Source organism: Balaenoptera borealis, assembly GCF_965194805.1.
Source record: "Balaenoptera borealis genome assembly, chromosome: 16".
Taxonomy (NCBI): domain Eukaryota; kingdom Metazoa; phylum Chordata; class Mammalia; order Artiodactyla; family Balaenopteridae; genus Balaenoptera; species Balaenoptera borealis.
The window spans coordinates 10,494,022-10,520,034 of record NC_138872.1 but is presented as its reverse complement, the minus strand read 5'-3'; the positions used below and the strand labels follow the sequence as shown (position 1 = coordinate 10,520,034).

The 26,013-nt window shown below is 47.6% G+C and overlaps 1 protein-coding gene across 5 annotated transcripts in view; it reads right to left on the bottom strand.

Moving 5' to 3' along the window:
- The window catches only part of NFATC2 (nuclear factor of activated T cells 2), a 158,763-nt gene that overhangs the window by 65,027 nt on the left and 67,723 nt on the right, over positions 1-26,013 (bottom strand). For all 5 annotated transcript variants that reach the window (XM_082362708.1, XM_082362707.1, XM_082362709.1 and 2 more), the window contains exons 4-5: positions 14,323-14,525; positions 13,201-13,373 (exon numbers count right to left, since the gene is read on the bottom strand). In XM_082362708.1, the coding sequence (XP_082218834.1) occupies positions 13,201-13,373; positions 14,323-14,525 (376 nt within the window). The remainder of the gene's footprint in view (positions 1-13,200; positions 13,374-14,322; positions 14,526-26,013) is intronic.

Here is a 26,013-nt window from a genome sequence, read left to right as displayed (position 1 = left end):
TCACGGTTGTAAACTTTAGGACCTGATTCCTAAAGGTTTAGATGCCTTGGCCTTGGAATTCGTTTGCCATCCTGAACATGATTTGCCCCCATCACTTCTCTGACCACACTTCCTAGAACTCCCCCTTGCTCACTCTGCTCCAGTCACACTTCTAGAATGTTCTCACCATCTCTCAAACATACATAGCATGCTCCTATCTTTCAATGTCTGCCCTTTCAAGTCCTTCTCTCTGGAAGGTTCTTCCCTGATTACCCGCATGGCTGCCTTCCTCACTTCTTGCAGGTTTCTCCTCGGATGTCACCTCCTCAGAGCAGCTTCCTTACCCCTACCCTTCCACTCTCCCCCTCAGAGTTAAAACAGCAGAACCCACCCTCTCTCCATCTGTCTGGCTGTGTCTCTCCCTCTTTCCCCTTTATCCTGCTTTATCCTGCTTAATCATTTCCAAAGAACTTTCCACTTTCAGACGCACTACATGTAGCTTTATTGGTTCATTTGTCTTTCGTCTCTTCCCCGCGAGAACATGAGCCCAGGAGGGAGGAGCGTTGCTTTGTGCATGCTGTGAGCCCAGGGCTGGGGACAGTTCCTAGGACTTAGCAGGGGATGCTTGAGATGGATGGATGCAAGTATTGATAGATGGGAGGAAGGGAGGAAGGGAGGAAAGAAAGAGAGAGAGAGGGAGGGAGGGAGGAAGGGTTGATGGATGGATGGATGGAGATATGTATGGATACAGATGTGTCTCAAAATATCTTGACACACATATATATCTCGATATCTCTACATATCTGCACCTACATCTTCATCTGTATCTACAGTGAGGAATGGCACAGGTTGAGTGTTTAACCACAATGACATACTTGAATGCTCATAGTAACCTTCTAAGGAAAGAAGTACTAAAATTATTCACCTTTGGGGAGCAAACTAAAGCCTAGGAGAAGTCAGATGTGGTGACGCTTAGATTTGACCCCTCCAGAACTGGTTTGTCCAGCTCCAGGGCCCCATCTCCTAGCCTCTCCAGCCAACCAGTTCTTCTGAAGGTGGGCTGCAGGAAAGAATGAAGACCCTCTCCAGATGCCTTTCCTGGGCAGGGTGAGAAATGGGTCCCATCCAGCATGAGGGACCATCTCCTCGGCCTCGCCTTGGCAGCGTGGGCCGAAGAGGCCGGCCCTCCCTGGGTGAGTCAGCCTGAGCTCCTGGCGTTCCTCCCAGAGCCCAAGAACTGGGCAGAGGGCCAGCCCTTTCCGTGCCAGGGGCCTGCGGACCTCCCCATCCGGGAGCCGGGGACGCAACCACGTGAGGCCCGAGGCGCAAACCTAACCCTGTCCTCCTGGCTGGCCTGGGCCTCCAGGTCCAGCATCCCCTCCCTTCGGCCCCGGAGCCACGTTGAAACCAGTCCCTTCAGGAGCAGCCATATACTTGGTGACATTTAAGGAGTCTGCTGTGGACCAGACGCTCCCAGACACTTTACATTGAAAATGCAGCCGGATGACTCTCAGTGATGCCCCTGCCGGTATCTTCCCATCCCAGGCTCAGCCCAGGCTCTCTGTTCCCAGGGCCCCACCAGCCAGCGCGGTTCTAAGGGGCTGCCAGTTAAGAGTACGTATTAAAAAGGCCTCTCTGCAGAAGCTGCTAATTTCTCCCACATGGGCCAGGTTATTAAGCCTTTCTTTCAATAGAGGAGTTTTGTATGACTTCCTAATTGAGCTGCCACCAAAGGGGATTTATTAGCAGTGAAAGCAGCAGTCACACCGCCTAGAAGAGCAGGTCCTGGCTTTTGAGATCTGCCTTTGATGCGTTTGGGGGGCCAGTGGGGGCTTTTGGTCCCAGGGATGGGTGGGGAGGCGGCAAGAGCCATCCCTCCCATTCTGCAGGTGGAAAGCCTGAGTCATGGCTCCTGGGCAAGCCGGCCAAGGGCTCACAGCCAGCGAGGCCGGGGACTGGACGTGGCCATGAGCGCTCAGCAGTGGGCGGGAGGCTGGGCCGGACGGCTGCTCCGTGAATCACTGTGCATTGCTGTGAACACAACTCGGCTATTTCCTGAAGCAAACTCATTGCTTCTCCCTCCACAGCCTCACAGTTTAAAGCAACTAACTGATTCTCCCTTTGCCAAATCTGCATTTCCTGCTCCTTCTCCTTACTGAAGGAAAACTATCTTTTCTAATGAAAATTTAAGGAGTCCAGTCCGGCTTCCTGTAAGCTTTTATCTGGACTCCAGTCTTGCAACACGAAGTGTGGGCCGAGCACATCAGCATCAAGGGAAGGTTGGGGGGCGGTATTATTAGAGGTGCAGCACCTCGTGCCCCACCCCAGACCTATTGAACCCACATCTGCAGCTTAACAAGGAATCCAGGTGATTCTTACGAGCTATCAAGTCTGAGAAGAACTGCTTAGTGCTGGCTACACATTAGAATCAGCTGGGGAGTTGAAACAATAATGACCCCCTGGCCCTAATTCTACCATTTTACAGACAGAAAGAAGCTCAGAACTTGGCTTCATGGAGAGGCAGCTCCTGCCTGGGTGAGGCTGTCGTGTTGGAGGGTCCTCAGTTCCAGCTCAAGTCCCCACCAGGTGATCCTTGCACAGGGCTTTCCAGCTCTAAACCTCACTTTTCCCATCTGAAAAATGGGGCTGTTAGCAGACCCATCTCACAGGCTGTTGTGAGGGTTAAGTGGGAGAATTCACAGAAAGTGTACTTGGCTCAATAAATACCGGCCAGTATGGCGAACAACATGAAGAGCTGTAGCTCCTTGAGCAGCTGCCCTGTGCTCAGCGCCGGGAACCACTGTTGTCTTGTCTTAGCTATTTCACCAAATAAGTACGGACCGTGTCCACGTGTTTACACACAGTACTGCTCTCTTCACTGCTGTTCTTGGTGGATCCTGACCCAAAACCCAGGTTTCTTGGCCCTGAATCCCAGCATTTTTCAAAGCGAGCTTCCCAGGTCACCTGCAGCCGAATCACCTGGTTGGGGGAGGCGCTTAATAAAAATGCAGCTCCGCAGGCCACACCCCCAACCCCCGGCCCCAGAATCTCCTAGAGGAGACTGGACATTTGCATTTAAACAATCTTTCCAGGTGACTTGTTACACACATTCTGTTTGAGAGCCAGGTCTCACACTTAAGAGGCCACCTGAGGACAAGGAGACCTCCTCCAGGGGAGGCCCCCCGCATCCTCAGAGAGCCCAGAGGCAAAGCAAATGAATCCAATTAGCCTCTGAAAGAGGAACTGAAGACAGGCAAACAGCAACCAAAACTACCCTCCTGGGGTCCACTTCCTTCCCTCTCTCTGATGCAGCCTCCAACACCTAGGGCTACTAATTGGGGTGACACGGTCCAGGACCTATGGGAGAGCTCTCCACAAGCCCACTGGGCCCCCCAGGCCTGAACCACCACCCGCAGCCGTTCCCACTGAGTCCCATTCGGCTCTTCAACCATTGGAGATTCCAGACCCTCCAAACCCCAAACCCTGCAGTGTTCTAACCAAACGGGGCCGCCAGCTTAAAGCCAAGCCCATGGCCCAGGTCTCACCTGTGGGTGGAGGCTAGACCCTCAGCTCTGGCTTAAGCATCAAGGTGGCCCTCGAAGCCAGGAGACTTCCTCAGGCTTCCCTCCTGCCCCTGGATTCTGGCAGGTCATAAAGTGGCTTGGGGCTCCTATGTTTTATGAGCTCTGAATCAACAGGGCGCTGTTGGTTTAGCCAGTTTGCGTGTTTACTTTCACTAGCAACAGTGGCTGATTGGGAGCACAGCTGGAGGTAAAGGCTCAGAGAGGGAAATTCACACCAGGCGGGGTCCTCCAGGTCAGCCTGGACAGGGGACTGTCTGCAATTTGCCCTGTCACAGGGCTGCCTGGCCAAGAATGACGATCTACCCAAGAACCTCAGGAGAGAGGCGGGAGAAGCTGGTCAGGTAAATTTGGTTGTGCAGAGTGGGTGGGTTCTGCTAATAACAGCAAATAATTACAGCTGCCATAGAGAGTGCCTTGGATTCCAGCACTTTTTATATATGTCTTTGTTTATATTATAAAGCACACACATGAAGAAGCAATTTACGGTCATGTGTCAAAGTAAGGATGCTGCCACGTGAAAGCCTGAGTTCGAAGCCCAGCTCGGTGACATCCAAGCTTTGGGACCTTGGGCAAGTCATTTAATCCCTCTGTGCCTCTGTTTTCTCATCTATAAAATGGGACTCATCATAGGGCCAACCTCAGAGAGCGGTTTGCAGATTAAATGAGCTAATGCACAGGAAGTGTGTGGCACCTCATCAGGGCTCAATGAATGTCTGTTATGTTTATTTTTATTGCTAAACTTCATGAGACCACAAGCAGGAATGATTCCCATTTTGGAGGTGAGGGCGCTGAGTCTCCCAAAGGAGAAGTCACATGCCTGAGCGCTCACAGCTATGTAAGGCGGACAGGCAGAACTTGAATCCAGACTGTGGGATTCCCCTACCCAGAAGGACCCCTTTTTAGTAAAATGGAGAAGGACCCACTGGGAAAGCCGCCAGCCAGCCCGGACCAGGAGGAGCGCCCCCTTCAGTCTCACTCTGGCCCAAGCACTGACCACCCCCCGATCCCAGCTGCTGTAAACCCTTCCTGTCTGTACATCAGGCCCTGTCCTTGGCTGTGAGCCTGGCCCGGCTGAGCCGGGCCTGGCCCAGAACATGGTGCTGACTCAGGCCTCGCCTGGGAAGGGCCGGGAGCAGGGCCGGCAGACTGGCCCCTCAGGCTCCCTCAGACCCCGCCTTGGCCACTGATGGGTCTCCCCTGGGAAGCGGGAGGCTGGGACAGAGGAACCCAATTCTCCCTGAGTATGGGGTTCACCTCTGGGAGGGACCTGTCAGCATTCACGGCACGGGACTGGGGTGCGGTGTCTGCAAATGCAGGGGGTCCGCAGTGCGTGAGACCACCTGCCAGTTCTGACCTCAGGGGGTCTCGGCTTCCTCATATGGAAAAAGGAGCACAAACACCGGCCCTGAAAGACTGGTACCTCTCGTCCAACCCCCACAGTGCTGGGTCCATAGGAGGGGCTCTTATTCTTCTCCATTCCAATATATTAACAAGGAGCCCCCGCAGAATATTCCCACATATCTCCAGTAACCAAGACCCTTCCAGGGGACTCCACGAATCTCCATTTGACTAATGAGCTCCCTGGTCACTGGGGGACCCAGGCAGCCCAGACAGAGAAAAGGACATGGGTTTTAACCCCCAGCTCTTGCCCCTTCCCTTGCCAGCCACGTGACTCGCAAATCAGCCCTTCTGAACCTCAGCCCGCTAGATATAAGCTCAGAGTCTTCGAGTCTTCCCAGGCTACGATGAGGGTAGAAACAAGTTAATAGACGTGACAGTTGGGGGCAGATGGCACTTGGCAGCTCTTCAATAAAGGGGAGTTTTGCCTCCCCAGCCCCGCCAAACTAGCTCAGTAAAAGGCCATAATCGCAGGGTCAGGTAACCATATCAATCAGTGGAGAAGCCACCCCAGTCCTGGGCTCCCCAAAAACCCAGCTTTCCTGTAATCGCCACCCAGCCAACCCACAGCACCAGACAGATAATCATCTAAGCTCCTCTAAGCAGCAGGGCGTGCGGCTTGCTGCCAGCTCACCTGAAACAATTAGTGTTTGTTAAACTCCCACACCTACTGCTGCCTGGGCTGTGGGCTCTCGGCAGTGACAGAGTGGCAACCAGAGGTATGTAACGTCTGCTCTGCAGAGCTACAGGGAGGGCTGCAAGTGGGAAAGTATGAGACATACCAGAAGAGAGGCATTGGGGTTATTCTCCTGTACTGAGATAGGTACGAGAAAACTGAGGCACACCGTGCTAGGTAACTTCCCCGGGACTAAGCAGCTAGTAAGTGGCAGAGGCAGGATGTGAACCCAGACCCACAGTCCTAACCATCACCCTGACCCTGCTTCTTCCCATCATGTTGGCTTTCTGATGTTTCTGAATGTGGTCCCTTAGTCATTGCTTAAAAGCCACCTTAGAGAGCCGGGGCGGACAAAGGCCTGGCCTACCTGCCCTCTGCCCAGTGCCCAAATTTCACCCAAGATTTACTGCTACAGGGTCTCGAGGGAGACAATCCATTGCAGAGTGGTGGGAGGGCACCCACAGTTCCCTAAGGGTCGCTGAGCTGGTCTCCAGTTTATATGAGATGACATCACCCTTTGGGCCCAAATTAATCTGTCACTCGTGATGTAGCTCAACCTTGGTGTCCTGGGATCCAGCAGGACATAGTCGTCACAGTTGGCTTGGCCCCTTACTAGCTGTGTGACCATAGGCAATTAGTTTAACCTCTCTGTGCTTCAGTTTTCCCATCTATAAAATTGGAACAGATGCTGAGTTCCTGGTGTCCTCACAATGATTTAGCAGCAACAGAGAAAGTGCTCGACATACAGTAGGTGACTGATAATAGTTCCTTGTCCTTTACCTCTTCCCCCCCATGTCCCCCTCATGTCCTTCCTTCCCTCATTTGGTCTTCAAGTATTTATTAGCATCTACTATGTGCCAGGCACTGTGCTAAACAAGTTTTAAAATATAAATCACATCATGCCAGTCCCTTATGTAGAACTCAAGGCTTCCCGTTTCACCTAGAATAAAATCCAAAGTCCCCTGCTTCCTCTCAGACCTCACCTCCTATACCTCTCCCTACCCCTGTCACTGCACACAGCCTCCCCGGCTGCCTTTCTGTTCCCTGACGATGCCAAGCTTATCCCTGGCTTAGGGCTTTGCACCTGCTCTCCCCTCCAGCTGGGCCATGCTCCCCCATCACTCAGGTCCAGGTTAACACGCCATCTCTTCAGAGAGGTCTTCCCTGATCAGAATGACTAAGGTTACCGCTCCCCCACCCCCAAGTCACCAACACATGATCCTTGTTATTTTCGTCATGACAGTTAGCTCTGTTTGAAATGATGTCTCTGCCTGCTTGTTGACTGTGGGTTTTCCCCACTAGAATGTGACCTCCATGATGGCCACGACTTTGGTTTGTTCACTGCTGGATCCCCAGTTCCTAGTACTATATAATGCACTCCAAATATATTTTTAATTAAAAGAATAATGTTAAGGGGCCTATAAGAATTATGTGGGTCGTTTTGGCTTCTGGAAGGAGCAGATGGGCAAGAGAGCATCTCTGATTTATGAAGCAAAGCAAAATCAATTTGCCTGTCTGATCTCACTAATTCTAAGGATTTCCATAAAGCACTGCTGTGTGATCACCCATCTTCCACATCAGACTTAGGAGAGTGAAGTGGAGGAGTAAAGGGGAGGTGGTGAGGGAGGGAACAGTCTTCGGTTGTCTAAGCTCTCGCTTTCAGAAAAAGGCATATGAAACAACTGAATTTCCATATGGAAAACAATGGAACTGGACCCTATCTCACACCATACACAAAAATTAACCTGATATGGTTTGTATCCCTAAACCTAAAAGCCAGAATCAAAAAGCTTCTAGAAGAAAACAGAAGAGAAGATGTCTGCTATCTTCAGATAGGCAGAGATTTCTTGGGAGAATATAGTGAGTAATAATCCCCAAAGAAAAGAAAATAATAAATTAGACTTCATCAAAATAAAATATTGATGCTCTTAATAAGACACAATTGAGAAAATAAATAGGCAAGCCACAGACTGGGGGAAAATATTCATAATACATAAATCTGACAACAGGTTCATACCCAATGCAAAAAGAACTACTGTATATTAACAATAAAAATATGAGTAACCCAATAAAAAATGGGCAAAAGCTCTGAACAAACACTTCACCAAAGAAGACACAGGATAGCCAATAAGCACACAGATTAGGGTTCAGCATCATTAGTCTTTAGGGAAATGCAAATTATGGGTTATGCACAATGAGATACCATTTTACTCACTGTAATGGCTACAATTAGAAAGACTGACAAAGCCAAATATTAGTGAGCAAGTAGAATTCTCAGACACTCTTGTACAGAGTGTAAAACGATTTGGAAAATACATAAATTGGAACATACGTTTTTTTTTTACCCCGTGACCCAGCAATTCCATTGCTGCGTATTTACCCAAAAGAAATGAAAGCATCTGTCCACAAAGGCCTTGAAGGGGAACGTTCATAGCAGCCTTATTCATGATCCCCAAACCCCAGAAACAACCCAAATGTCTATCAGTGGTAAATAAACAATCGTTATATTCATACAATTGAATACTGTTCAGCAATAAAAAAAAAAAGAATGAACCACCAAATCACGCAATAACAGTGATGGATCTCCAAAACATCATGCTAAGTAAAACAAACCAGACACAAAAGAGTCCATACTGTACTATTCCATTACATGAAGTTCTAGAATGGGGAAAGCTCATCTATGGTTATAGAAATCCGCACAGTGGTTGCCTGTGTATGGGGCTGGGGAGGGGGCATTGGCTGAGGGGTAGGAGGAAACTTTCAGGAGCGAAAGAAAACGCCCTGTATCTTGTTTTGAGTGGTGGTCACACTGGTGTATACAATTGTCAAAACCACTGAACAGAAGATTTACGGTCTGTGCAGTTTAGTGTATCTTAATTATACCTTGGTGAAACACATTTATGTCATGAAAAGGCAGAGACTGAAAACACCATGTGAGAAAAGCCATTTTCTAGTCCACACCTCATACCCATGCCCCCAATTCCTGCAAAACGAGCAAAGTGAATTTACACTCTGTGCTCTGAGCGGGCAGGGCTGGAAATTGCTTTAGGTGTTTCCTGAAATGTGATGAACAGAGAGGCCCCTTTGCAGGGCAAGGAGAAAACCTAAGGAAAGTTCTCACGGGAGAAGACATCTGCCCCTGGGGACACATCCACTCTGTCTCATGGCTGCCTCTCTCTCCTGCTGGGCGGCCTGGGGACACTTGTTTTCACACTTTCATTTTTTTCAACATTCTAGAGACAGTTGCTATGTGCCAGGCCCTGGCTAACACCCACTGGTCCCTAACCTTACCTAAGAGAGATTGATAAGTAAATTGGGTGTCAGTGCACAGAGAGGGGACCCCGTACCCTGTGGGTTTAGGGCAAGCTTCCTCCTCGAGGGGCCATCTAAACAGGGGCCTTGGATAAGGAGGGGTTAACTAAGCAACTGAAGGGTGTAGGCACCCCCCCCCCGCCGACAGTAGGTCTCTAAATTTGCCGCATGTCAGAATCACTAGGCACCTCTGAAAGTCTCCGGGTTCAGGCCTCAACGCAGACCAACTAAATCAGAGTTTCTGGGGTGGGATTCAGGCATCATATTTTTTCTTAAAAGTCCCCAGGTGATTCCAACATGCAGCTAAGATTGTTCTGGATGGAGGTGACAGCATAGGCAAAAGCCTAGGAGCCTGAGAAAGATGCCAGTGGATTTGGGAATTGAGGAGCAGAGAGAAGACTGAAGCCGAGAAATGCAGCTGAGGAGGTGTAGTGGGTTGAACTGAGCCCCCATCCAGACTTCCTGCCCACCCAGAACCTCAGAATGTGACCTCATTTGGAAACAGGGTCTTCAATGATGTGAATAAGGATGAAGATGAAATCATCCTGGATTGGGGGGTCCTAAACCCCATGAGAGTGTCCTTAGGAGAGACAAAAAAGGGCACACAGAGAAGGCCATGTGAAGATGGAGGTAGAGATTGGAGTGATGTGTCCACAAGCCAAGGCATGCTGGTGATCGCCGGCCACCACCGGAGGAGAGGGGCCTGGAACACACTCTCCCTCAGAGCCTCCAAGAAGGAACCAGTCCTGATGACACCTTGATTTCGGGCTTCTGGCTTTCAGATCTGTGGGAGAATCAATTTCTGTTGCTGGCAGGCTCCCAGGTGGTGGTAATTGGCTTCGCCAGCGCTGGGAACTCGCAAAAGAGGGAAGCAAGGGCTCCACCACCACAAGGGAACTTGGAGTTGAAGCTGAGCTCTGAGGAGCCCAGGAGTTAAGGAGAACTGTCCCATTTCAAGGGTCCCAGACGAGGAAAGGCCGCCCACAGCTGTGACCGTGTGTAGGGTCTCTGTTGGGCAAGACAAGGGTGTTCCCTTCTGACCTCTTCCACGTTCTCCTACAAGTGGGAGGAGGGTGGGGCAGCCTCCAGAGCATGGGAGACCAGAGAAGGTTCGAAAGAGTCTCTGCTGAGAGTAGGGGAGGGAACTCAAAGGACCTCCCTGGCAACACTGAAGATCCGCTGGAAATAGAAAACTAGAAACACGGGGTGTCCCTCTGTGCACAGGTGCGATTTGACCTTGGGCACACTGGCCTATAAATATATAGAACAAATCTGCCTTTCTAGCAAGTAACTCCACTTTCCAAAGAGTGGCCTCCAGTAGCTTGTTCAAGACTTTTCTACTAGATTCTGAGAACTCTCCCTTGATCCCTGAGACGTCACATAAAAGACATCTCCAAAGTAAATAAGTTAGCCTTGCAAATAAGCACCAGCCCACGGAGTGTTTTTCTTACCAACCTACCTTCCCCAAGGGGTGTACATGAAGTCAATTAGTCAACAAATATTTACTGTACACATACTGTGTTGATACATGTCACAGACTAATTTGTCAACAAATACTGAATACCTCCCTAAGGATCAAACAGACAGTAATTCAATTAGTCCATAAATATTTATGGAACTGCCAGGCACTGATCCAGGAAAACAGAACAAAGAAGGAGATCAAAATGACAGAAGGCTCTGCCTTCCCTCTGTGAGAGGGAAAGTGGCCCATCGGTAGCTCCACTTGATATTGCCAGAAAGGTTGGTGTTGTAGAAACCGAAAGAAGCTATTTCACAGAACTAGAAAGTTGGAGACCCTGCCTCTGCTACCTACCGAGTAAAAACGAGTAAATCACCTTAACAAGAAATCAGCTTACCAAGAAAGTCTCAGTTTCCTTATCTATCAAAGCACAGTAGTTGAATCAGCCAAACACTTTTTCATAAGAATAGGAAAACCAAAAACAAAAAACTGCTATGTTCAAAGTTGAAACAACTTTTAACACCCTGAGGATCTTGCTGGAGGTGCATGCAGCCAGTGATGATCCTTGAAGTCTCAGATTGACAGGAGATAGAATGACTTGAAGGGCCCAAAGATGGAGAGGAACAGGAGCTCCTATAAGTGGTCCCTCCTGAGGCCTCCTGATCCCCACCTTGCTACAAACCACAGCCCCATCCTGGAGACTGAGTCATTTGCCAGAAAGGCAAGACCTTATCTTCTCAAAATCCCCCAAATCACTGAGGAAGAGCCTGAGTTTCCTTCCCCAAATGTCTTGAGATGTTCAAAACCAAGACCAGGGTGGGGCAGTCACCACGACTAGCACTTGGGGGGCAGGGGTGGGGTCTGCTGGGCAGAGGAGGGGAATTCCTCCTCTGTTTCTGCGACGATGTTTTTCAAACACTTGTTTTCCCTTGTTGTCTGCTGTTGGGTCTTCCTCCTCTAACTTCAGAGCACAAACTCACCACCACATTCAGCCTGATCCCCATCCTGACTCACCAGCCTGGAAGAGATCACAGGCCTCCTTCATCCTTTTCCAAAGACCAATCAAGACCAAGTTCTGGCTTCTCTACCAAAGAGGGTCCACCCTCTCCTATTGCTGGCTGAAGGCCAGTCTTCCTCAATGCTTTCTGCATAAAATATTCATACTTTCCCTTTCCTCATTAGTGTCTGATTAAGACTACCTCTGATGAATCCAAGCCACGTGTAGTTCTCAGCTGACCTACAGAGGATTTCGACTTTGTTGTCGCTTTTTTAAAAATCAGGAGATTATTGGTTTATCTTAAAAAAAAATCAGATTTGGCCACACTGAGTCGACACTCCCTCATAGAAACACTGGCTGGATTTGGGTAACAGCAACCCATTTAGGTGGGGAACGTGCCACCCTGGCCCCCAGTCTCTACCACTGCTACCCACCCAACCCACTCCACTTATGTCCACGACCTCCCCGGTCTCTGCAGGCAGCTGATTTTGTGACATCTAATTATGGTAAAATGTCCAGTAAAAAGGGGAAAAAAAAACCCTGAAACATAACTGAATATGGAACATTATTGTAAGAGCACAAAAATATTAGAAGAATGAGACTTTTTAAAACTAATAAAAACAGCTTTTGTTTCTGGAACAATGCTTACTTCTTTCTTTATGCTTTTAAAAACGACTTCTAAACTCTCAAAAGCTGAGCAGACAATAAGCTTTGTCACATCTAACTACAAAATCCAACAACAAACTTGCCCAAAGTACCTAAGAATGATCTCAAAGTGATTTCTTCTTTTGAAGCCTAATGGAGCTGGGCCAGGTCTCTGCTCAGAGACCTTCCAAACAGCAGATCTTGGCCACTCTGTACTGGATTCTGAAAATCTTCTGCATCTTTGTGTGGGTTAGCTTACACCAGACTGTAAGCTCACTAAGGACAGAGAAAACATCTTGCTCATCTGCAGGCCCCCAGCACAGCACCAGACACTGAGCAGATTCTCAGTAAACACCCTGGGATGGGCTGAGGGTGATGGGGACGTGTGGCTCCTGCATGCCAAAGCTCCTGCTCAAATCCCAGCCCTGCTGAGACAAGTTACACTACCCCTCATCTCTCTCCCTCCTCTTCTCTAAAATGGGCATCATGACACCAGCTATTGCCAAGGACTGCTGTGAGTATTTAAAGAGTACTACACACTGAGCACTTAGCCTAGTGACCAGTGGAGTCAGTGCAGTAAGCGAGAGCCACCGTGATGTTATTATTATTCTATTGAAAGAAGAGAAGAGGAAAAAGGGACTTCCCTGGTGGCACAGTTGATGGGACTCTGCGCTCTCAATGCAAGGGGCCCGGGTTCGATCCCTGGTCAGGGAACTAGATCCCACATGCATGCCGCAACTGGGAGTTCGCATGCCACAACTAAGGAGCCCGCCTGCCGCAACTAAGACCCGGCGCAACCAAACAAACAAATAAATCTAAAAAAAAAAGAGGTCACTAAGTACAGTGAACTCGCTCCAACTGCATCTACCCTTTTTGAGACCAGCACAACACTTATACATTTCAAATCTTCTAAACCAAGCTGTAGGCTACTTATCAGCCATATTATTTTTGACAGTAAACCCGCCACAAGTACACAGAAGCAGAGAGAAACTCTGAAATGTGCTCTCTCTCTCGCCCCTTTGGTCATCTTGGGCCACCGCTGACCCCTGTGGGTCACACATTCTTGCTGGGTACCTTACCCAGGCTACACTGCCCAGGGTCACATACAGTGCACTTGTCAAAAACCGACCCTGCCCAGAACCCAACTTACAGCACTCGATGGGGTTAGATGCTGTCTGCAAGGAGACGATCCTTCCGCTGGACTCTGGAATGTGCACCCGGAACACCAGCCTCACCCGCGTGTTCTTCCTCCCGATGTCCGTCTCGCCTTTCCGCAGCTCAATGTCCGCATTCCGAAGCTTCAGGATCCCCGCACAGTCAATGCTGCCGGAAAGTCAAGAACCCCACTGACAAATGACCATCTCGGGGAGCAGGAAAGGTCACCCACAAGGGGGGCGGGGGATTGCAATATACGGATAAATTTTTCAGCCAGGAATTTAAGCCAAAATGGGGGTAAAACACAAAGTAATTAGCAAAATCCCCCAGTGGAAATTACCTCTCTAGGGAGATTCTGCTTGCTTACTTTTCTACTCTCAAAAGTACCTGAAAAACTCAAATACGCAACTGGGAAAAATTGATTATGGACTATGCAATAGTAAGAGTAGTAATATGGACATTAAATACCTTGAATTTGATAAATGTACCGTGGTCATGTAAGAGAGCATGCTTGTTCTTAGGAAATGCATGCTTAAGCGTTTAAAAGTAAAAAGGCATGATGTCTGCAACTAACTCACAACCGCTTCAGGAAAAAATAAAGAGAGGGGGAGAAAAACAGTAATAAAGCAAACGTGGAAAATGTTAACAATTGGTAAATCTGAGCGAACAGTGTAACAGGGGTTCTTTGTACAATTCTTACAGTTTTCATGTTTGAGATTATTCTCTAATAAAGTTCTTTAAACTCCAACACACGGGTGCAATGTTTCCCACATTTTAGCCATATGCATATCAGCTCTGTGAGGTTACACCTATCTGCATAGTTGTTTAATAATTTTAAGTCAAATAAATTTATAAATGTAAATAAATTCAGCCTCATCCCAAGCAACATAATCCAAAGATGCATAAGTATTCTTCCTCTCAATACACATGAAAAACGTCTAGGTCTAGAACTTTTCAAATGGAAACTTTTAAAACAGAAACCTCTGTGGGTCCTTCACAAATTGGGAACCACCGTCTACGGTTGCTTCCATCAACTCCATCCTTCTCCCAAATCCCTGCCACTTGGCCCCAGTCACTTCCCCATGAAGACCCACTGCCCTCAGCCCCCAGCCCTTACGTTGCCCTCATGTTGTTTTTTGGCTCCAGCGGAATCTCCAGGACTTTGGTGTTGCCCACGATCTTCTCGTAGCTGGTGGTGGTGACGGTTTTCCCCGTGATCCGGTGTACCTGGTAGAAGGCATGGGGCTTAAGGATCCGCTCGTCGGCCGTCCCAATGAAGATCTGAAGCCCCAGCGGCTTGTTTTCCATGTAGCCATGGAGCTGAGGGGGAGAAAACAAAACCAAATTATTACAGCACCATTAACATACAGGGTATGGTGGCTACAGTCCAACAAACAAAAACATCAAAGAAGCTCATGAGCAGCAGAATTGCTGCAATGTCTAGAGTCATGGAGAATTGGAAGCAACTTGCATGTCCGGCCAGAGGGGACTGCTTGGATAAATTATAGGATAAATTATCTCTAAAATGGAATATTAAGCAGCCCTGAGAAAGAGTGTGATAGATCAGAATTGCATTTATGGAGAAACAGCCAGAAACTATGCTTAATTGGTGATCGGGGGTCAGGGGGTGGTAGTGAGAATAGAAAATAATTGGAAGAGATAAACCAGAGCTCTTGACAATGGGTTGCCTAGAAAGAAGGAGCTTTCAGTTTTTATATGACTATATTCCAATTAACAAGTTAGATTTTATGGTTTTAAAAAAGAAAGAGCAAGACAAAAGTACCGTCATCTAAACTGATAGAAAATTAAAGACTGGAAGAAAATATGTATAACATATAACACGCAAAGGATTAATACATACAATACACAAAGAATGCCTACAAGTGAATAAGTAAAGGACTAGATTCCTGGCCATCCTATTTAAAATCGAGTCCTACCCCCATGGCTGTCCCTAGCTCCTTTCCCTTCTTTTTAATCCCATAAAATATACTATATATTTTCTCATTTCCTTTTGCTTAGGTCTTTCTCCTACAACTAGACTATCACCTCATTGAGGGCAGGGATGTCTATTGATTTAACTTGCCACAGAATCCCTAGAACCTAGACTAATGCTTGGCACACAGTAGGCATTCTAGTAGTAGTAGTACATATTTGCTGAATGAATTAATAATGAATTTTCCAACAGAAAATTGGACAAGAGATTTGAACAGGCAATTCACAGAAAAACAAATGACCATTAGCATAGAAAAGATATTCAACTTGCCTTGTAAACAGGAAAATACAAATTAAACAACTATGAGATATCATTTTTTGCCCATTAGATGGGCACCCATGTAGATATTTGATAATATCAAGTGTTTTGGAGGCTATGAGGACACAGACACTCTCCCATAGCTGATAGGAACATAAACTGGTATAACTATTTTTGGAGTAGCAGCTATTAATATTAAAAATACATATTCCCTATGACCTAATAAATCCACTTCTCAGTATGGATCCCAGATGAAATGCTGTGCATGAAGGAGATATGCACAAAAATGTTTACGAACATGAACAGAATAATGAACAATTAGTTTCATCCATTAGGCTTATGAGTAATACATGTCCAGGCTATGAAAGACTACAACAGTTAAAAAAACAGTATGGTAGAGATCTATGAACTTCACCCGGAAGATCTAAGACATACTATTAAAAAAGAAAAGCAATTCATAAAAAAAAAATATGGATAGCAGAATACAACTTATTTTTTTTTAATGCTGAATGTTTCGATCCATTCATTTATACTCATGTAAATGCAATAGGAAAAGGTGTGGAAGGATGCGCTCCAGACTGACCACACCATGATCACTTCTAGGGATGGAGGAGGAGATCAAGGTTGAGAAGGTGATCAAAGAGGAATTTAACTTCATCCACAAAGTTATAGGCAGAAGAGCTGCCTGGAAACTTGTGGAATTTAACATTGGTTTTGAAAATTATACATAAGAAAAGAAAAAAGGATGTTGAGCTAAGAGTTAGAAGGTGGGTTCCTGTCTTGCCACTCCCCAGCTGAGAAATGCTGGGCAAATCATGTAATCCTCTGCACCTCTGCTCCTTCCTCTGCAAATTGGGCGGAAGGGGGGTTATGACAAGTGACAACTCACTGAGACCCCACCCTTCCATAGAGTTCTACAAAATTTCAGTAGGATCTCCAGTCAAATGCCCAGAACCAAAGGCTCCAGGGCAATAGATAATCACACATGGTCTAGAACTGCACTGTCCAATATAGCAAGTAATACAAAAATTTGATTGAAAGGTCAGTTTCTCAGTCACACGAGCCACACCTTTCAAGTGCTCAGTAGCCACAAATGGCTGGTGCCATAATGAACGGCACAGATACAGGACGTTTCCATCATTGAGAAAAGTTCTTTCAGACAATGTTGGTCCAGAAAGATGGTGTTCTCTTGTGCCCCTCTAAACACTGGACCAAGAGGCGAGCTAAGGGTGGAGCAGAGCCAGATGGCAACCTTCTTCAGAACCTGCCAGGCTGACACCTACAACATTTACATAAGCATCTGATACACACCCGAGAGGCACCCTGGGGCAAAGGTGGAAATGAAGTCAGTCTCTTATCTTTCTCCCCCATGCAAATTGAAGAACAGGGTACTGTTCTGGACAAAAATCAAAGGAGGAAGGGCAGCATTGAGGACAGATTCTGTTTTTGTTGTTCTTGCCTTGCATTTGGACCCAAGATAAATATCTTTCCTCACCTCCTGTCCTGGATTTATCAGGAGGTGGTAAACACGGTATCACTCAGAATCAAAGAGAGTAGGTAGGATAGATAGTGACCCTAATGGTCTGAGGTTCCTTCCTCCTTCCCGGGATCTAAGAGCAGAAATTGCAGGCTGCATGCACTCAGGGTAAACAGCCACAGAACACCTGGGGATAAAATCCGTCACATCCCAGAGGAGCCCAGCCACCTCTAGTCCCCTCCCTTGATGGCACACTAGTCCAAGCCACTACTACCTCTCCCTGGAGTGACCACCACTGCTCCCTAACTGACCTCTTGCTGGTCTTTAACAGAATAGCCCTCTGATCTTTAAAAAATGCAAAGCAGACCCAGACGTCCCCCTGCTTACAACCCTCCAAAGACTTCCTGTGGCCGGAGAATAAAATCCAAACACTTGGTACCATGGTCTATGAGGCTCCCAACAGCCCAGCCTCTGTCTTCCAGCCCTTCCACCCCATTAGGCTCCTGCCAGCACCAGCCATCCTTCTGTTCCCTGAGCACACCAAGCTCTCTCCGACCTCAGGGCCTTTGCACAGCCATCTTCTCTGCTGGCATACTCTTCCACTGGTACATTTAGCTCTCAGATCTTCAGGTCTTTCCCAAACCACATTAGTTACACACACCCAGTGCCGGAGCCAGCTATTTCAGTCTTGCAGTTGGTTAAATTTTCAGGAATTTTAAGAGCCATTGGACATTACTTTGATAGCCTGAAATCAGCCACGATGAGAATATCTGCACCACAAAAATTGGCAAATGCTACAAATCGGGGCTCTTTTTTTCTAGAGAAGTGGATGTTAAACATTCACTAACACGCCGCAGGAATAGTTACTTCGTTACCATCTGAAATTCTCTTGTTAGTTGTTAATTTGCTTAGTATCTCTCTTTTCCACTTCAACAGGAAGTCCATGGTAGGAGGAAGCGTGTTTGTTTTGTTCAGTGTGATCAATAAGCACGTGGAATCAATAGTCACCATCAACAACCGGGCAGTAGCTAAGTGTACACTGTCCCCAGGCCAAGCACCACACTCAACGTTTTACATGTATCACAACAATTCTAGGTAGGAGGGGCCCATTTTATAGATGAGAAAACTGAGGCTGGCAAAGTCCTGGCAACTCGCCCCAGTGGACACTGTTAGTACAGGGCAGGGCCAGGATGCGGACTCTGGGCCTTCAGGCTCTAAGTCCATTCCCAGCACACTGTCTGTGCCCTTGGCATCTGATAGATCCACAGCTGCTCTCTGATCTACAACTACAGCTCAGAAAGTGCAGATTAGGTCCTCAAAGGAAACACGAGCAAGTGCTAAATTATAAGATCAAGAGTGCTCTTCCTGCTGAACAAGAAGGGGTGGGGGCAGGGGAGGAGGAAGGGAGATGGAGGGAGCCAGAGAAACAGGCAACGGCAACCAAGACAAACAACGTTGCCCCTCAAGAGAAGAACCCACTTCTTTAAGCAGGAACTTTGTGTGTCCCGGAGCAGCCCCTGGTTGAGCTGGACTAGCTGATGCCACGTGAGCAGACGGAACCCACCTCACCCTCGTGAGCGCCCCCTCCCACGTGAGACAGGTCTCTGCTGTCAGAGGCTGTGGTAGAGCAGGAAGGAGAAAGGATTTCACGTTTGGTCAGACGTACCCAGCTCTCAGTCCAGGCCCTGCTTCTTAACAGCTGCTGTGTGACCTCAGAGCAGTGACTCCACCTCTCTGAGCCTCCATTTGCTCCTATAAAACAGGCACATCACTTCCCACTGCCCAGGGCTCTTTGAAGGCTAAAGAAGATGACCTTTATAGGGCCCCAAAGCCCAGCACACAAGAGGTACCCATGAAACGAGAATTCTCCTTGTCATCGGAGGATGATGCAAATCAAAACATGGAGGTGATAGGACAGAACTGAATGGAGAAGCGAAGAATGAATGTGAAAGACTCACAATGTGATAAACAACCCAAAACATCCTCATGTGTGGTGAAACCCAGGCACTCATTCCATCGTCTCTGTGGGCAGCTATAGAGCCCCTGACGTGGAAGGCTGGGAGGAGGAGGGTGGGGGAAGAAACCATACCATCTAGCGTGGAAGAAACACTTCCCCTCCCATCCCCACCCTCCCCTTCCCTGAAGGTGGTAGAAGATGCCCAGAGCGTGTGCATTCTGGAGGAGCCTTGCCAGCTCTCCGGAGGTTTGATAAGACCATATGGCTATTTACTTGCTTCTCCAAAAACTGAGTGATTTGGGTCTTGCAAACAGAACCTGATGCCTTGGGATGGCATGACCTGCCCTCAAGGTCTCAAACGCCCCGCTGCCCCCATTTTAGAGGCCAACCTCTTTCCAGGGTCTCGAGGCCTCTTTCCAGGCTTCTTCAAAGATAAGGTCATCTCAGGAGCATGGCAAGCAGGGTGGCCTCCCAGCCATAGCAGACTCCCGCCTGCCCACCCACGGGAACCTAGAAGCTCAAGGTCAGACAACCTCCAAAGCAGAAGAGGAGGCTCCACTTCCTGCAGCCAAGGTGAGAGCAAAAGTCTTCTGCTTTTTGCAGAGAATTTCCCAAGCAGTCTACAAGATTCCAGGAAGAAGGGGTGCTTCTAGGGCACATCATGAGGGTCTGCTGCACAGCTAGGGGGTGTCAGAGCTGATTTAATCTGCACAGCAACACACAGAAGGAAAAGCAAGGTGATCCCTTTTTTGGGTGAGAAAGCCAAGGCTCAGCGGGGTTAAGTGACTTGCTCGTGACCCTAAGCTCCAAAGCCATCGAGTGGAAGCTCAGGGATGTGGGCAGATTTGCTTCCCCTGTGTCGCAGCTGCCTCCTGACGCTCCCAGATGCTGGACTATGTATATTACGACAGGCAGGTCCATCCCACCAGCTCAGCCAAAGGAACCCAGACTTGAAATGGTCTCCACATCTCAGAGACCCACCGTTTCCCAGAGAAAGCTCATCAGAACCACCCCCGCCCCCAAATTCAAGCTCTGCCCCCTCTTAGCAGCAACTGAACTGTCCTGATGCACAGGTAAAAGGGCATCGGTACATGTTGATACTTGCTTTCCCTTCGTCTTGTTATAAAAGTAATAAGGGTTCATCATTCATTGCAGCAAAAAATAGACAATATAAAAATATATATATTATACAGAAAATACTCTCTCAAAATAAATAAGCATTTTAGTGTACATCCTTCCAGACTCTCCTTCTAGGCACTTAGAGAAACATATCTGGGATTCTATTCCAGATACTGTTTCCACTTAACAATATAATGTGACCATTGCCCTTTGTCATTCAATGTTGTTCACTGGGACAACCTCAAATAACTGCACAGTATCTCCCTGGGCTTAGACTGGCACAAGGCAAGTGAGGTGCCCGGGCACATAATTTAAGGAGGCACCAGCTCTCAGGGCTGTGCAAATGTTATCTGAGTACCTGAAAGTGAGTGCTACCTTAAATTTTGCCCTCCCCTGCATCTCTTGCTTCCATCCTATGTCTGGACTCACAGCTTAACCTCTACAGTTGGGCATTTAGGTTGCTCAAACATTCCCCATTATATAATGTTGCAATGAGAACTCATAAATGACACTTCCTTGAAAACAATTTTTCTATCAGCTCTGTTCAGAGTTTTTAAATACTCTCAGATGGATGAGGCTGCCATCAAATCTGAAATGTGGGATTGATTTTCAAAATGGCAACGGGCCAAGGAAACTGTTTTGAATTTTACTAAAATCAAACTTTAACAATGTTAAGTAGCATTTTTTTGTTGAATTTGGAATATTAGGAAATTGGTATCGTCCTCAAATATTACACTGTGAAAGAAGGGAAAAGCCCATGGGGATGTTTTATTGTAATTCCCAACTGCCACACAGCACGCAGGGAGAAAGTTTTTTACAAATACACGTGGATCTCAAATTCTGCTTTTATTTTTGGATGCAAAAATTGCAGAACATAGCTGCTACCCCAAGCCCACTCCCATCACACACACACGCGCGCACACACACACACACACACACACACACACACACACACACACACACACACACACACACACACACCAGGAAAACTACTCCATGATTTTACTCTTATCTCAGTGATGCCACCAGCATCACATATCCATCTAATGAGCACATATTAATAACATCATTAAAAATCCTAATTCATGATAACTCCCTCTGCCTCACCTCCATATCGGATCCACCTGAGAGTCCTGTCAATTTGATTCCCTAAAGTGCACTCAAATCCATCACCATTTCCCCATCCATCACTTCCACCCTAGTCCAAACTACGACTATTTCTCTCCTAAAGAGTGTCCCTGCATTCCCTCCAGTCCCCATCCACGACTTTCTACCCTGTGGCCAGAATGACCTTTTATAACCTCCCAGCTCCCACTGACTACACCACCATATGCGATCTGACCCCACCTCCCATCACACCCCGACCCCCTTACCAGGGGCTCCCTGTGTCTGATCTTTCAGAAACAATCCCCCCGTCACCCTCTCCACCACCTCTGCCCTAGGTAATTCCTAGTCATACTGCAGAATGTGACTCAAATACTATTTCCCAAAAAAAAGTCTTTCCTTGCTCCCTGGACAAGGCGGGGCGTCCCAGTAACAGTCTTCTTTGTTATATTTCTCATAATTGCAAGATATAATTAGGTGCCCAATTAATTGTGGCGTGCCTGTCCCCTTTCCATCCTCCTAAAGTTCCATCAACAATTCAACTGCCCTTTTACAGAAGAGGAATCGGAGGCTCAGAGACATGAGGTCCCCAACCAAGCAAGCAGCAGTGCAGGGATTTGAACCCAGGTCTGACGCCAGGAGGAATATTTCCTTCATCTGCACTATGTGCGACTGATGCAAAAGACAGAACAAGGGTGCCAACCAGGTAAAACGTGACCCGGTTGAAATATGTAAACCTAAGAGCAGAGCCCACAGAAACAGGGTGTGCCCAAATCTGTCGTAGACAATTTTGCAGTTATCTTTCAAAATTACAAATGTACACTCCCTTTGCTGTAGTAATTCCACTACTAGTAAGTGGGTTATCCCATGGATGCCCTGGTAGATGTGCAGAGAAAAACTAATGACAAGATTATTCAATGCAGCGCTCTTTAAAATAGCAAAATATTGGAAATGACCTAAAGGTCCATGAAAAGAGTACTGGTTAAATCAGTATTGGGATATTATAGAGTATAATACTGTTATTAAAAAGAAAGAAAGAATGAGTATGCTAGGGACCAGCATGACAGTGAATATGAATGGCAACCCCTGGAGTTGTGCAGTGCACAATCTGGGCAACCACATGGGGCACCCTAAGGAAGCTTTTTATATAGCAATATAGAATAATCTCCAAAATACACCATAACCGTGAGAACAAATATATCTGTGTTTTTAAGGTGGAGAAGGGATGTGTGTGTGTGTGTGTGTGTGTGTCCAAAATAAAAGTAGAAAAGAAATCAGGTCTTAGTTTAAAATGCCCACTGGACTTTGATCATTCCCCGTAAGGACCTCTGTTGTCCCATGACTCCACGGTTGTAGCTCCCCTAAACCCAATATATTGGTTACAATTCAACTCAAATGAATGTATAACATAAAAAATAAAGCCAAAATATTCATTCAAAGAAAGAGAGCCCCCCCTCTGCTTTTCTCTTTGTAAACCTTGACATTTCTTTTAAAGGCCACAAAGAAGGTAAACTAAAGCGATGAAGGTACAAATGCACGTGCAACGTCCCATCCCATCCTGTGAGAAAAATAAAGACCCAGGACCCACCCACAGAAAGGTCAGGAGCAGGAGTCCAAGGTGGAGGCCTTCAGCAAAGGAAGAGGCAGGCAGAGGTGCCAGCAGGGGCCCACACCAACAGAGGAGCAAACCGCACACCACATCCAGGGGAGCAGCAAGTCTTGGTGGCTCAACGTTTGAAATCCAGCGAGAATCTGCTTCTCACAAGCCCGATTACCACCACTAGGGTCTGAGCTACCATCATCTCCTGCCTGGACCATTGCAGTAACCTCCTTCCAGGGTCTCCCTGCTTCCATCCTTGCCCACCCCTTCTCCTCCCCCTCCACGTAATCTTCTGCACGCAGCAGCTAGAATGATCTTAAAGACTGTACATTAGATCTTGTGGCTCCTCTGCTCAACCCCCGCCCCCGCCCACCCCGCCACAGCAAACATCTTTTTCGGATCAAAAAGCCAATGTCTTCAATGTGACTCAGAAGATCCTATATGATCGGACCCCTCTCCTCCCTCTCCAGCCCTCCCTGCCCGCTCCCTCCACTGCAGCCACACTGGCCTCGTCCTCAGACAAGCCGGGCACACCAGGCACGCTCCAGCCTCAGGGTCTCAGCGCGTAGAGTTCCCTCTGCTTGGTGAGCTCATCCCCCATCCTCCCAGGGCCCATCCTCCTCGTCGCCCAAACCTCTCCCCAAACGACCCTTATCAGAGAGCCCTTCCCCGACCACTCATCCCAACGTGGCACCCCACGCCCATCTCACTCTTCACCTACCCAGCCCGCTTTATGCTGCAACAGCCATTTATCATAGCCTGACGTCGCATGATATATTTATTTGATTTTTTTCCCTTCTCCGGTCCCTCCCCGACTAGAGCATCAGCCGCTTACCTGCCCGGCTCACAGAGGCATCTGCAGTGCCTAGAACATCACGCAGGTGCCCAACACGTGAGCGACCTTAGGAGGGAGGGGAGCCCCACCAGAGGGGTCTGAGTGGCTATCATCCCTCCAGACCCTCCCCTCCCCCATGACAAAGGGCGGTTACGCTGCCCACGCTGGCGCCAGGCAACTAGCTTCCAGGCCCACAGAGAACTCTGTCCAACTCGGCTGGTTGGACGACGGACACCGGGACTGCCCTGCTCCAAGAAGAGGTGACAGCATCTCCAGCGTGTGATGGAAGAGGAGCCCCATGTCTGCTTTCTCACCCAAGCGGGGATCCCGCTGGCCGGATATGTCTTCAGCCTCGCAGGGAGACCTCTGTGACCAGACGCCTCTCTGCTAGCGTCACATTCTATTTTATTATTGTATTTTATTTTTTATTTAAATTGAGGTAGAGTTGATGTATAATATTCAAGTTTCAAGTGTACAACATAGTGATTCACAATTTTTAAAGGTTGTATTCCATTTATAGTCATTATAAAATATTGGCTCTATTCCCTGTGTTGTACAATATATCCTTGTAGCTTATTTATTTTATACGTAGTAGTTTGTACCTCTTAATCCCCCCTACCCCTATCTTGCGCCTGCCCGCTTCCATAGGGCCACATTTTAAAAATCACATGGTGAGCCATAAAAAGAGAATGAGACACTTTGCACGGGCTCGAAAACAAAACAAGTCAGTCTCTCTCAGTATTCTAAATTAAGAATCAAGTCATTCTATATTTCTCACATCACTGGAAATTAAAAACAGACATATCTACCGCAGAGCAAGCGCGATGACTGAAGAGAGAGGCTTGATGGCCTGAAACATGCTAAATTTGTTTCCAATTACCATGTCCACATTTGAAACCCCAAGGAAGCCATAGGAAACAGTGGCGAGATCAGAGGCAGGCACATTAGCCTAATGGGATTCAGGACCCAATGCTGCACCCCATTCTCCTCTCCCCACAGCACCGCCCCCAGGGGTCTTTGCACAAAGAAACTGGATCACTTTGCCCCCTCCCTCCTGGAGACACCACCTTTCCCTTCTCTGGTCCCACCTGCCCCACTGTACCCTCAGCCCCCTGCTTGTGGTCCACTCAACAGAAATGTCAGCTCCGCCACGGCTCCCCACCAGCACCCCCACCCCGACCAACTATCGCTCCAGGCCAAGGAGTGACTGAGTCATATAGGAGATGAGTCTGGAAGTGCTGGACTGAAATACGCGAGCCTTCTCGGGGTGGACCTTTGGAAGGAGTTTTGGTTTTTTGTTGCTTTAAGAAGCCAAACGAGTACTTTTCACATCTTCTCTCTGTCCCATGCCTTGGGTAGAACCAAGGTAACACTGAGATTAAGAGCATGAACCCTGGAGAAGCCAGACCATCTTGGGTTACATCCTGGCATGGGCACTGACTCTGTCATGGTAGGGAAGTTAGTTTACCTCTCTGGGCCTCAGTTTCTTCATCTGTATATGGGACTGATGACAACGTACCCTCACTGGGTTGCTGGGAGGATCAAGTGAGTGACACACAAAGCATGTTGCAAGCATTCAATAAATATCAACTTTCACAACTATTCTTTCACCTATGGCTGGTGACTTTGGACAATGAAATTCCTCCTTCTGGTCTAAGTTCTTGGAAGAAATCATCTTGAAGGTTATCTTTCAAGCTCTAACATGTGATAATCCTCAGGTGCATTTAGAAAATCCAAATGCCTCATCACAGTCTACAAAACCCTGCATGATCTGGCCCTTGCCCATGTCAGCAACTTCATCTCCCCGACCCTGGTCCAGCCACACGGGACCCCTTGCTGCTCCTTAAACAGGCTGAGTTTGCTCCTACCACAGGGCCTTTGCACTTGCGCTCCCCCAGCCTAGAACACTCTTCCCTCAGGTCTTCCCATGGCTGGTAATCCCCTGATTCTTTAGGTCTTAGCCTAAATTCAGGGCCTTCTTTGAGCAGCCTGGCTAAAGCACAGCCTCCCCACTGTCGCTCCATCATTCCTGCTGATTTCCTTTGAGAAGCGTTATCTTATACATTTGCTCATCGCTGATTGTCTGTCCTCCCCACCCCACCCCCTGCAAGAATGAAAGCTTATTCATCACCACATCCCAGCACCTTGAATAGTACCTGGCATATAGCAGATGTTCAATAAATATTTGCTGAGTAAATAAATGAACAGATTAATTTTCAGGTTCCTATGTGGCTCAACATACTGCCAAGTGATTCATCCTGCAGTGACCCTGAGAAAGGAGGCTTATTCATGTCTAGAAGAGAATCCCCATGTTTGGAGTCTGCATGAATTCACTACCACTTGAGCCAGTCTGCAGGAATGTGTCTCACCATGAAAGAGACATATTATACCAGGCTAATTCCATTGGAAGTCAAAGAGGAGACAAGCTCAGGCTGGAAAAATGAAGTGTACAATCTCTTCTCTAG